Here is a 13,593-nt window from a genome sequence, read left to right on the forward strand (position 1 = left end):
GGTGTGCTTATCTGTGTATGCTTAATGTAATTATCTATGGTATCAAGCGTACATCAGTTAAGCATGGAAATCCATAGCTATATTCACAATTTCATATCGTAGCTTAAGTCGTAATTTAGTATTTAAGTTGTAATTTAGTATGTTTAACTTTGTTGGATTAATATGGTTCCAACGATTGTAATTACTAAAAGTATGATGCTAAGGAAGGAGGATGTTGTTGTGGGATTAACTGTAGGATTAATGTGCAAGGTACAACATATAATTATATGGTCAACTTCATTTGAGCCTTCGGGATCACACACATATACACCGAGACGTCAAATAAAATATATATGATATGATGTATATATATTACTCAAGTAACAAAATAGTAAATCGAAATTAATTCATTTACTATTCATATAAATGGTAAATGAAACGAAATTAATTAATTTACTATTCACATGAAAGCGACATGATAGAAATTATTAATTATAAGTTACATAACATACCCCTAAAGTATTTGAGAAATACGACTTTATCGTTTAATGAATTTATACTCCGTATCTTATTTCTATTTCAATATCTTTTTTTTAAAAAGTTGTTTGTCTTATAAAGGAAAATATATCTGTGATTCAGATTGATTGATACGTTTTACTTTACTTCATATTATATATATGATCTTTTGCCTTCATAAAAACTAACGAGAGAATTGAAAAGAGAAAAGAGAGAAAGTAAGAAAAGAAATAACATTGTTTCATACGGAGTATTATTTTGAGTTCATAATATTAATCAAAGGTTGATTAATTATTACTTGTGTTTGGACTAACATCAATTGACGTTGTTTGAAGTGTAGTGTGGACTATCCAAAGAGACGGTCATACTTTTGATCGTAGGTTTCTCTCCGTTCATCAGGATCTTCAAGAAAGGTATATCGTTAACCCATCTTATGATTTAATATTCATGACAATTATTATGGTATAACTGGATCTTTGGGATCGTTAATCATGTGCATGTTTTATTAAATTTAAACATATTAATATTTAATTTTGTAAATAGTTTATAAAATAATAATTGATTATTATTTCAACTATCCGCTGCGTTAATCGGATTTAAAAGTACACACGGTGTTCCAACATTAACTTCATGGAAGATGCTGAGTACTATGTGTTCCATCAAATACCTATACACTTACTTTTGGTTATATTGGTTTTATCTTTCAAAGTTATTGTCTATGATTCAATATTTATGTTTGTAATCTTTTTTACGGAGTAATAAATTTTAATTAACGGGTCAATGACACTAATATTATAACATAGATTTCTTCACAACACCCGTGAATTCACGGGTAACAAAATCTTTTCTTAAGATAAAAGGAGCAAATGAATGTCACTAATTTATATTTGTTTTATCTTATAAATTTATTAATTTATAATTTAACAATAAATTATTATTAAAAACCTGTAGAAATGGTTTTCGAATAAAGAAGAATGTGACAGTAGAAAGACATACATAACATAACCCCCAATTTTACTTCCACTTTCGGCCCTTGTCATCAATCAACCAAAACCATTTGACTCTCCATTTCTCCCAATCTCCAAATCGATTCTGTATTCTTCTTCAGATTGCATCATAAACCCTAAACGTAAGTAACCAATCATTCGTAAGATAATTCCATTACTGTTAAAATATATATACGTATTTGTATCTGTATTACATCTAGTTGATTCATTATATATTTGTTTAATCAGTTAATTTGTAGAATCAGGCGCGATGGCACTGTCAGGTTCTGACCTACCTGCGATGTATACGCTGCTCTCAAATTCACTTAGTGGCGATGAATCTGTACGGAAACCAGCTGAATCTACACTTGCTCAGTCTGAAAACTTGCCAGGCTTTTGTTCGTGTCTCATGGTATGATTCTGCTACACTTTGTTATTTTCATTTCTAGGGTTTTAAATGTAAATAATCGTTTACATTGTGTTCGTGTATTTAGCATTACAGATTTTTCGTTGAATGAGTAGTTGTACATGTTAAATATTAAAGTTTAAATGTATTTGAAGTTTTTAACATGAAATTTGTCAAATATTTAATTTTAGGGCTTTTTCATACCTTCCTACCGAATATTTGTTACGAAGTGTTGCCATGTATGATTGAAAATACGATGTTATACATATGTTATAATAACTAGTGATTGACGTATGCATGAATTATTTGCTAGGAGTTGTTTCAGTATGTAGAATTTAAGAGACATTTACATGTTAGAACCATAGTACATATGGAAGCACAATGGGCCACCCTCATGATTACTAAAGGTGATTTAGTATGTGGATAATAGGTTGTCATGTGTGTTGATATGCTTTATTGTGCAGGAAGTGATAAGTTCAAAGGATTTGGCGCCTCAAGTGGCTGTTCGTTTGATGGCATCATTGTATTTCAAGAACAGTATCAATCGGTACTGGAGGAACAAACGTGACTCGTCGTAAGTTGTTCATATGTTATTCTAATTGGTTTTTGCTCGAAATTGATGATGTTAAACTAAGTTTTACGAGCATTAAAGCATACCACATCAAGTTATTATCAACAGTTTATTGTCTAAGAAAAAGTTTGGTATCAACTTATATCATCATTATATTTCATTTATAGGATTGATACTCCCTGTTCATTCGCAAATATTATAAGAACAGTTAACAGAAACTAGCTCGTTTATCATCTTCTTTTTGAAAAATACTTGCCATGTAAATCTTAATATAAAAGAAGTAACTGCAGGGGTATTACCAGTGAGGAGAAGTCACACTTAAGGCAAAAGTTGCTGTCTCACTTGAGAGAAGACAATTATCAGGTGGGGACCACATTATTTTGTCAAGATGACCAGTTTGCAACTTATTTTGGCATCTCGTGTATATTGTCTAACTTTCAAACGTTATGTATTTTATACTTTTTAACTGCAGATTGCTTTGACATTGGCTGTTATAATCTCTAAAATAGCCCGTATCGACTATCCTAAAGAATGGTATGCTTCCCATAATACCATGGACTCCTTAGTTGCATTGACTCTTTTGTAGGTCCCTGTTTATTTGTTGTATAGGTGTATAACTATTAAAGGCGCGAATGAACGGATGTGCTTCTTAACCGGGGTTTTTACAATGGCCAAATCCTATGTAGACTTTTGTAATGTTTTAGGGTATATATTAATTAAATATGGGCCACTTAAAAAGCACAAAATGATCCTATATGGGTAAGTATAATAGAAGAACAACCATAAACTCTATTATTCTACTTTAAACCCTATTGAAATGCTTTTCAAAATAATATGCCTTACATTCATGAGGCGTGTGTCTTTTGTTGTTCCTTGTGCATCAGGCCCACTGCCTCAATACCCCTTTGCACGCTTGTGTGCTCTGAACCTTTGATAACACTGTGTTCTGTATACTCTAACATCTTTTGGTTTGCATGTTTCTTGGGTATTGTCTTTTATGTTAATTGTTGTGTATCTACCTTTGTTTTATATATTGGTGGGCTCACTGAGTTGGTTACCCAATCAGGTCCGAACTTTTTTCTGTTTTAGCTCAACGAATTCAGTCAGCAGACGTTCTTACTTCACATAGGATCTTTATGATTCTCTTCCGAACATTAAAGGAGTTGTCTACCAAACGTCTTGCTTCAGACCAAAGAAACTTTGCTGAGGTATATATAATATAATTACATATCAAAAATGGTTGCAATTTCATTCTCTTTACTTATTTCTTACTGCGTGCTTATCTGCTGGTTGAGCAGATATCATCCCAGTTTTTTGACTACAGCTGGCATATATGGCAAAGTGATATGCAGATTATACTTAATGGCTTTGCTTCCCTTGCTCAAAATACAAACTTAAACCCTTCTCACGATGAACTGTATTTAACATGTGAAAGATGGTTTCTGTGCTCAAAGATCATACGTCAGTTGATTGTTTCAGGATATCCAAGTGATGAAAAATCTTTACAGGTACTCATGTTACGAAGATCTTTTTAAGCTGCATTATGTATTTAGTTACCTTACTAAAAACTTCTTTGTTAAATATTAATCATCATGTTGTAGGAGGTTGGACCAGTCAAATCGGTTTGCCCTTTGATGTTGAAAGCAATCCAATCGCTCCTTCCATACTGTGAGCATCATCATTCTGAAAAGTTTACTGTAAAGTGAATGATAACGAGTTATTTTCACTATATCCCGCTCAACAAATATAAAAAAAGCTTGTTGATTTGCAGATTTTTCATCTTTTGGGGAACACCATCCAAAACTTCATGAATTTATAGGAAGGGCATGCACTAAGGTGATGAAGATATTAGTGGCCATTCAGACAAGACATCCATACTCATTTGGTGATCAGTGTGTTCTTCCACTAGTGATGGATTTCTGTTTAAACAAGATCACTGATCCTGAACCAGAGATAGTGTCATTTGATAAATTTCTAATTCAGTGTATGTCAATGGCAAAAATTGTTCTTGAATGCAAGGAATACAAGCCAATCATGACTGGACGTGTGATAGATGAAAATGTAGTCACTTTTGAGCAGAGAAAGAAAAACATTTCTGGGGCTGTTGCAGGCGTACTCACCTCACTTTTGCCTAATGACAGGGTTGTACTGTTGTGTAATGTTTTAATAAGGAGGTAGGTGGATAGTAATCCTTAGTGTCGTTTTATCTACTTATGTTTTCTGCAGTTATATGTAGAGGTCGCAATTTATGCCCTTTTATTTATGAATGGGTCAAATTGGGTTATTATAATCTCAAAAGGTCATATGAATCAAATAAAAAGAATTAGCTATTAGACCATTTCCAATGGTGACTGTGACATGGCAAGGTTGAAGGTTATGGGAAGTTTTTGGGTACAAGTGACCCATTTGCCTAGAACCTGCTACTCAACCTACACATGTGATGGTTGGATAGTTGTTACTTATGTATAGAATGAACTCTAGCATAAGTTTTCATGGATTTTATAACAATATAACAATAACAATAAAGAAACAGTTTTGAATGTGTTTTAGTGATTTAGTATATTTTTCTTAAATTCTGGTGCAAACTCGTATGTTTGCGTATCAGGTACTTCATTTTAACAGCAAGCGATTTGGAGGAGTGGCATCAGAACCCTGAGTCTTTTCACCATGAACAGGATGCAGTTCTTTGGTCAGAGAAACTGAGACCGTGTGCTCAAGCATTATACACTGTTTTGTTTTACAATCATAGTCAAGTAAGTATAGTTTACATTTTGATTATTTTCAACTTTTCTTGAAAGATGTAGTAAATTTGTAATTTTTACTTGCAGCTGCTTGGTCCTGTTGTTGTTTCAATCTTACAGGAGGCAATGAATGGTTGCCCTCCATCAGTAACTGATATTACTTCAGGGTTGCTTTTAAAGGATGCTTCTTATGGTGCAGCAGCATACGTCTATTATGATCTATCAAATTATCTCACTTTTAAGGATTGGTATGCCTTTTTAACAATTGTACACGTATTGTTTTCTATATTTTTGCTTTTACATCTTGAGTTAGTTTGAGATGCATACTTTCTTTTTCAGGTTTAATAATGCTTTATCATTAGAACTCACAAATGATCATCCCAACATGCGCATCATACATAGGAAAGTTGCACTTATTCTTGGTCAATGGGTTTCCGAGGTAAATCAACTGTACTTTTTGTTTGAGACCTTTTTTGTGTTTCTTGTTTTTGTTTAAATCCTATCATTTTCATATGTACCTTGTTAGACTCAAAATATTGTGATTTATGTGATGAAGTAAATCGACATTCATATTATATTTTGTTTATGATGTCACCTCTTTCGTGACATCATAGCAGTTTTTTGCATATCTTTGTTCATGTGCTCTCAAGTACAGGTATGTTACATTTGAAACTTGCTGTGTTCTGTATTTGATGTGTTTGCAGATTAAAGATGACACCAAACGACAGGTCTATTGTGCTCTGATCAAGTTGTTGCAGGACAGAGACTTGTGTGTCAGGGTATAGTGAAATCCTTTAAAACTTCTTTATTTCACATTATTTCTTAACTATGCTAATTGTTCTTTAAAATCCTTGAATCTGTTGCTTTGCGATTCAGTTGGCAGCATCTCGGGCATTGTATTTTCATATTGAAGATGCAGCCTTTTCACAGCAAGAATTTGCTGATCTTCTCCCTGTTTGTTGGCAATTGTCTTTTAAATTGGTCGAGGATGTACAGGAATTTGATTCTAAGGTAGATACAATCAATTTTTACATATCTTTTATTTGATCTTTGTACTTCAGTTCATAGCATCAAATTGAATATACATGGTCGTGCTTTGGTTGGGTTGACATTTCAACAGTTTGACATCTCAATAAGAATAATATGTACTATGAATTTAATGTTGATGATGCTTATTAATACCTCGCAGTCCGTTTCTGTAAATAAGATAATTTGTTTCAACTGTTGGATATGGATGTTATCCTTTCTGGATATGGTTGCTCTTGTTAATATATTTTAACTGATTACTTCTATGATCACTTACTTTGAACTGATTGATGTATATTGTTGGTTTGATTTCCAGGTTCAAGTTCTAAACACAATCTCTATGCTGATTGCCTATGTCGGTGACATCATTCCATATGCCAATGAATTGGTTCAGTTTTTTCAAAAGGTATTTAATCAAATTACTAAATTGGTCATTTTCCATCTATCGAACTATTATCTGAACAACGAACCAGATAGGTAAGGCTACTGATGTATGGATGATTATATATTTAAGATTATGGGTTCAGTTTTTTGTACCTTTTTGGTTGAGCATATAATATGTATTACCAATTACCAATTACAAAATACCAAATACCAAATACTTGGTTTACCTAACTTGAAATAACTGCTTTCTGAAGTCATGGGAGGAATCTTCTGGAGAAAGTCTTCTACAGATTCAGCTTTTAACTGCACTCAAAAACTTTGTAGTTTCTCTTGGTTACAAGTCTCCGTTGTGTTACACTGTGTTGCTCCCAATTTTAGTAAGTGGACTTGATGTGAATAGCCCCGATGAACTTCTTGAAGATAGCATGCAGGTATGTAAATGTTTACTTCACGTGTCAACAATGGAGTTGTTAATCTGACCGATTTACCTTTTTGGGCACATTAGCTTTTGTTCTGTCTCAAATGTGTCTAATAAAAAAACTTAAGCTAATACAGGGTCAGGTTTTAATGGGTTTACGGTGACAGTCACCCACAACCTTTTTTTCTTAATGCGTACGAACTCCCGAGTTCTTTTGAAAGATTTATATTATTATAGTGATAGTGAAATATTCATTTGAATCCAACAATTTGCTTGAAATTTAAGGGACCAATCAGAGCGCGACAATCACTTGTTCTCACATGTAGTCAAAACTACTCCAAAATGTGTTTCACATGTGATCGACTTCCTTAACCCTAAACCCTAAACCAATGGTTTAGCAATTAAGGTTTAGAAATTGGGGTTAATGTTTAGGGTTTAGATTTAGGGTTTAGATTGAGTTTTTAACACGAACGGTTTAGAGTTTAGGGACTAAACACAAAACCTTGGCTCTATTAATCGAGTCAACAGCAAGCGTCGATTTATTGGCGACTTGACTGTCGCTTAGAGCCTAAATTGAATTCTAGGCAGGATTTAAAACCCATGGAAATTTGATTCTACCATTTTCATGGCGTCTCATTTTTTTTATTTTTTTATTTTTTTTTATTTTTTATTTTTTTTATTTTTATTTTTTAAAATTTTTCCTACTTATAGGCCGGAGGTCCTTTTGGAAGCAATCTCTCTATCCATAGAACATTGAGAGTGATGACTTTCTCTACTCTTGGGAGTGTTTCACTTCGGGTGGAGAAATGACTTGTCTTTTTTCTAGGATAGGGGAAGGATTGTCTACATCTCACCTCCCCCGTACCTCGCATATGCGGGATTGGGGTTTGTTGTTGTTGTTGTTGGACTAAACACAAAACCATAAACTCTAAATCGGGCTAATTTTTTTTTTTTTTTTAATGTTTTGAAAAGCAAAAAAACAAAAAAAAAAAAACAAAAAATTGGAAAAAACAAAATTTTGAAGAAAAAAAAGGAGTCAATCACATGTGATTGTCGCGCTCTGATTGGTCCCTTGGATTTCAAGCAAATTGTTGGATTCACATGATTACAACTCTATAGTGATAATAGTTTCTTTAATCATAATAACTACTCAACATGTATTATCATAAAAGTCTAAAGTGAAACAAGTGTTCGGGGCAACAGATCTCTCGTCCTGACACATAAGGGGTCGATCCATTACCAAATTTGATTGTCTTGTCACCTATAGTAAATAAGCAGCTTCGTATTTACTTTCAATTTGATGAATGTTGCAGCTATGGGAAGTTACAATTTCTAACGCTCCATCAATGGTCCCTCAACTATTGGGATACTTCCCTTCTCTGGTGGATATACTGGAAAGAAGTTTTGATCACTTGAAGGTTTGATTGAGATCTTGTTCTAATATCCCTTATATTTTATCATTTAGCAAGCTGACATCATCAAAGATTACCAATTGCACGATATAGTAGTAACACAACATTCTTTAAATCTTCTAAAAATATGACACTTCATAAATGTGACATCATCATCATCATCATCATCCTCCTTGGTTAATAGATAGCATATATTTTGTTAATTAGCAAGCTGACCATCAAAATTTGGTAACTCAAGGTTGCTGCGTCTATCATCGAAGGCTACATTATTTTAGGGGGAAGTGAGTTTCTGAGTTTGCATGCTTCAACTGTTGCTAAGCTTTTCGATGCAGTTGTGGGTAACGTTAATGATAGAGGCTTACATTCAATACTACCTGTCATTGATCTACTCATTCAGGTATCTTCATACAAGAGATCTGGGGTATATATGTTACAATATTAGATATTACCTACAACTTTACTTGTGACAAGTTAATTTCCGTATCTTAAATATAAAATTTAATGCTCCTTTTAGGTTTAGCTTATGATAATGTTTGCATATGTTAAAATTATATTGATAGTTACATCTCTTCTGCTTTGCTGTTGCAGTGTTCTCCTTCTGATGGGCCACAGTTAATAAGCAGTACCCTTCAGGTATATTGTGTACACTAGTAGTAGTAGAGGTGGTAAAATGGGTGAGATGAGTACGTTGTTTAATATTAAAACTGGCTTGGTGTCAATTATGATCACAAAGATATGTTCTTCTAAGAAAATTCAATAAACATTAGTGTGTCAATATGATCATAAAAATATATAATAATAATGGTGTCTCATAAAGATAATTTGGGATAAATATTTAAGTTGTTTACGTATCGCAAATATACTTTTGGGCAACTTTTGACCCTTTCCTTGTACCCTTTTAGAAAATAAATATAACCTGAATCTACCACCTGTTCATAAGCAGGCTTGAACTTACAACCTATGTGTATTCTCTCGTTTATTCATCTCTTGGGACGTGTTTTCAGTTGAATAGATTTTTTTTTTTTTTTTTTTATAAAAATTACGGCTTGAGGTTGATGGAAGTTTATTTTTTCAACAATATGCTAGAAAATTATTGTTATCTGCTTAACTGGAGACGACAGTGTCCCCACCAGTACAGCTGTAAAGGCATCCGCAGCTGCCACTCTGGCAAGGATTTTGGTAACAAATACCAATTTTCTGGCTCAGTTAGCATCGGAATCATCCCTTTTATTGCTCCTTCAAAATGCTGGTTTCCCTGTTGGAGAAAATATACTTCTTTGTCTGGTTGATGTATGGCTTGACAAGGTTAGTACTTATAGACTTATAGTATTATATAGACTTAAGTACTCGATACACACTCTGATGACTGTCAGTTGAACACTTCTTTACACTGTCTGCATTGTCTAATTGATAATAATTTGTTGTAGGATGAAGGGAATAAAATATATGTTAGGTTGCTTGACTTAAATTTTTGTCAATCAATCATAATCTTGATTTTGATGTGGACGAGTTTTTTTAAAATGTATTATGTGTGAAGTTCTTTGGATTTGTGGTATTCAAGCTTGATCACTATAACTAGGGGGTCAAGGAATATATTATATCGTTGCTTGCTTGTCATAGTTTTATTAATCAATAATAATTTCAGCAAGGACCGGTTTTGTTTGGAAGGTGTAAAATTTTTTGGATTTGTAACATTTAGATTTGTTTACTATATGTGTTTATATTTAAGGGGTAATTTAACTTTGTTAATTATGGCTATGTTATGGTTAAATAAAAGACCTGATCGCTAGAAGATTCATATGATTTAGGTCCTAAAGGTGTGCAAGTAGAAGTATATATATAAGAAGTTTTATAAAAAAAAAACAAGGACATTGGCTCGTCTTCAACCTAGTGATAGTCTAATATTTTGAAGTCCTACATGATCTTGATTCCTTAAATTAGAACTAAGATTAGGAGTGAAGTAGAAGTTATGCATCTACAAAAATTGACGAAATTACACCATCACGCTTTGAATTTATCCATTTGTGCATTATTCGTTGCAGGTTGACAATGTAAACTATATTCAGAAAAAGACATTTGGGTTTGCACTATCTATAATTCTGACATTACGGTTGCCACAAGTTCTTGATAAATTAGATCAAATACTGGGGTACATAGCTGACAATAAATTTCATGGATCAATATTTGAGAAACTTGATAATGATATTTGTAATGACGTAATTATTGTTCATCTTTATCTGTGGCAGTGTATGCACAAGTGTAATTTTGGGTGGCAGTGAAGACACAACTGAAGATGAGTCCAGGTTAGTTTTTGTAATTGAGTAGATACACCACTATGAATCTAGACGTGGCAAATTGGGTAAGTTGGATAACGGGTTTGATCATAATATATTTGGTATCGGCTGTGTATAACATCCCCATCTTCAGTCTTCCTAATTTTCACTATTTTTCATATAAATAATCCGTCTCTGATAACAAATAGGAAAACATGAATACGAAAATAATATTCACATCATAATAAACTAATGTTAAATTGTTGTAACTAAATTGCAGCAGTGATAGTATGAGCTCAAGCCGACCTCAGTTTCCAAGTAAAGAATTCAAAAGGAGACAGGTATCATTTTACCTATTTATTTTGAGCATCTATACTATATTCTGACAATGTATCATTTTATTTATTTATTTATTTATTTATTTCGTGTGTTAGCAGATGAAAATCTCAGACCCTATAAATCAGATGTCGTTGGAGTACTCAGTGAGGGACAACCTTCAAACATGTGCTAGTCTACATGGGGAGGCCTTCAATACCGCCATGGATAGGATTCATCCTGCCGCACTTGCCCAACTAAAGCAGGCTCTTAAAATGACTTAATAATAATTCTTTCAATTCATATTAATGAAAAAAATATACGGTTACATTCTTTACGTTTTCCCAAGTAAGATCAGACTTGGGGCAAAAGATGCCCATTGTTCTCTACAAAGGAAAAACATGAGGTAAGATATCATGTGGCATCTCAATGTATCATTTCTTTAAGTCCAGATTTTACGTATGTGATAGCGGGTCGGGTGGTGATTATACAAACTATATTCCGTTATATTAAATAATATAATATAATATAATATCAAGTATTATAGAATAGATGTTACATACATTCAAAAGGATCTTTTATAGTCTCTTGAAATGCATATTCCTGAAGTTTAATGTTTGTTTTGACAGGTGGTGTATGGTGTTCGGGATACAGGCAATTTACAGATTCTTGTGGTTGAGTTTTGGGGCTGATTCCTTTTATTTGCAATGTGTTGTGGTTCTTGAAGATGCACTTAAGCAGTGTAAATAGTTGTGGTCCTTCATACCTGTTTTTTCAAGATGTGATGGTCAACATATTGACTTTAGGTTTTAGTTAAATGTTACTGCAAATGAGTCGTAACACTTAATTTTGGTTGCACTTGTGGCTTCATCATTCAAATTTGTAAAAGCCCTGGCTTTACTTATATCTGAGAAATTTGGAAGTGAGGTAAAAAGATTTGTTTCCTTTTGTCGAGTGGCATATGATCGAATAAAATTAGTATAAAATGTTATTAATTTTTTTTTTTTTACATCAGTTTGGGATCACCAAGAGGGGATCAAACCATCCACGCATTCATCTCTCGTAGTTGCATAACCGGCCCTTGACTACTGTCCTGACGGAAACCCGGACTAATCCGAAGGCATGACCAACCTTACAATTATTTTTTGAATTCGACATTTGTTGGATTACCAACTTTACACAGTGTAAACCATTGAAATAAATGGATACCACTTGCAATAACTCGTCATAGATCCTTCTTTGTCTCGGCTCTTCAAGTGGTTTAATGCCAGAATTGTTTTCTTCCTCATTGTTTTTCCTTGTTTACGTGTGTCTATTCCCTCGCCTTGTTTTCGGCACTTTCGGTCATTTTCCATTCGTTTTTATTCTCTGCAGTCGCCGTACGCAAGTGGCGCATACGGTGGTGAGCCGTATGCCATGTACGGTAATGGTGTAGTGGCTTTAGGTGGTTAAGCTCTCTGATCTGGGTCTTGGCTTTTCGTTTTTCCCGATAGCCAAAATTTCCCGCTGCCTCTCTTCTTCCGCCAATCTTCCACAGGCGACCAGTATGTGGTGACCACTACTCTGTGGTTGGTGTTAAGGTTAGTGGTAGGTTTGTTCTTGTCGGCGTCTGGTTTTCTTCTCTGATTGTCCTTTTTCCAGAAGATGGGATCACCAGATCTGGCCAGATTGTTCCTGTTGTCATGCTTCTCTTTTCATACATTTTATCCCTCTTGGTTGATGTTAAGATTAGTGGTAGGTTGTTTGTGCTTGTCTTCTAATCTTGTTTGTTTCATAAGTGAGCGTTTGATTCCTCAGTTTCTGGTAGCCAGTCTCGAAGGCAGTGTTCTTAGGTTGATTTTTATTATCTTGTTTGTTTCATAATTGAGCGTTTGATTCCTGAGTTTCTGGTAGCCAGTCTCGAAGGCAGTGTTCTTGGGTTCTCTGGTTTTGGTTTCGTGTTGCAGGTTTTATTCCCAGACAAAAATAATAATACTCATAGAAACGAGGATGTTTTCCAAAAAGAATACAAACGGGGAAAAACAGGGAGCTTGAACCTAGAAAGCAACTAACTAAACGAATACTACATATAAACGAGTCTCCTCTAATAATCATAAAAAAAAACTTAAAACAAGCTAGCCAAACACTACACGAAAATAAGCTAGTAGGGTGATCATGAACGAGCTCTATTATGTCGCGGTTCTATCTTGTCGCCATTGTTTAGGGTGATCCCTTGAGTGGTTTAATGGTTTGGGTGGTAGGTGGTTTAATGGTACCGGGTTTTAGAGAAGTACAACCAAAACTGGTTTTTATGACCGAACCAGTTTCGCCAGTTCTTGAATTTTGAAAAATATCAGTTCTAAACCGGCTATAAACAGTTCTAACCCAGTACTAACACTTTGACAGCAACACTTTAAAAACTGCAGTTAGAAGGACATGATAACAGCATTCAGCTAATTGAAGTTTCAAAATAGAACACTCCATTTCTACTTCCCATTTTTTTTATAAGGCAAACGTATATGAAGAAAGTTAACCATGTGTACATGCTTCTAAAAACAAATCTTGAGCATATATAATCATTACTCTA

General features: G+C 33.9%; 1 protein-coding gene across 5 annotated transcripts; it reads left to right on the forward strand.

Moving 5' to 3' along the window:
* Positions 1–1,513: 1,513 nt before the first annotated feature.
* Positions 1,514–12,009, forward strand: LOC139851742 (uncharacterized). 5 transcript variants are annotated; one of them, XM_071840901.1, is made up of 25 exons: positions 1,514–1,624; positions 1,731–1,893; positions 2,352–2,461; positions 2,749–2,821; positions 2,931–2,992; positions 3,525–3,666; positions 3,757–3,966; positions 4,060–4,126; positions 4,230–4,632; positions 5,064–5,211; positions 5,287–5,447; positions 5,539–5,638; positions 5,904–5,978; positions 6,076–6,210; positions 6,542–6,631; positions 6,864–7,040; positions 8,341–8,445; positions 8,678–8,836; positions 9,028–9,072; positions 9,526–9,744; positions 10,482–10,588; positions 10,686–10,742; positions 10,993–11,053; positions 11,147–11,433; positions 11,657–12,009. In XM_071840901.1, the coding sequence occupies exons 2-24, from the start codon at positions 1,753–1,755 to the stop codon at positions 11,309–11,311; spliced, it is 3,012 nt and encodes a 1,003-aa protein (XP_071697002.1). In that variant the 5' UTR covers positions 1,514–1,624; positions 1,731–1,752; the 3' UTR covers positions 11,312–11,433; positions 11,657–12,009. The 5 variants fall into 5 exon arrangements, with proteins under 5 accessions (XP_071697002.1, XP_071697003.1, XP_071697004.1 ...); XM_071840902.1 differs by having other exon boundaries at positions 11,150–11,433; XM_071840903.1 differs by having other exon boundaries at positions 10,996–11,053.
* The last annotated feature ends 1,584 nt before the right edge of the window (positions 12,010–13,593 follow it).

Source organism: Rutidosis leptorrhynchoides, chromosome 6 (assembly GCF_046630445.1).
Source record: "Rutidosis leptorrhynchoides isolate AG116_Rl617_1_P2 chromosome 6, CSIRO_AGI_Rlap_v1, whole genome shotgun sequence".
In the NCBI taxonomy this organism is placed as follows: domain Eukaryota; kingdom Viridiplantae; phylum Streptophyta; class Magnoliopsida; order Asterales; family Asteraceae; genus Rutidosis; species Rutidosis leptorrhynchoides.

Bases quoted from the DNA above. Each gene is read 5' to 3' on its own strand.
- LOC139851742 (XM_071840901.1), top strand. From the start codon at position 1,753: ATGGCACTGTCAGGTTCTGACCTACCTGCGATGTATACGCTGCTCTCA. The intron at 7,041-8,340 runs GTATGTAAATGT...TGAATGTTGCAG, and splicing joins TTCTTGAAGATAGCATGCAG to CTATGGGAAGTTACAATTTC. The intron at 10,743-10,992 runs GTTAGTTTTTGT...ACTAAATTGCAG, and splicing joins ACAACTGAAGATGAGTCCAG to CAGTGATAGTATGAGCTCAA.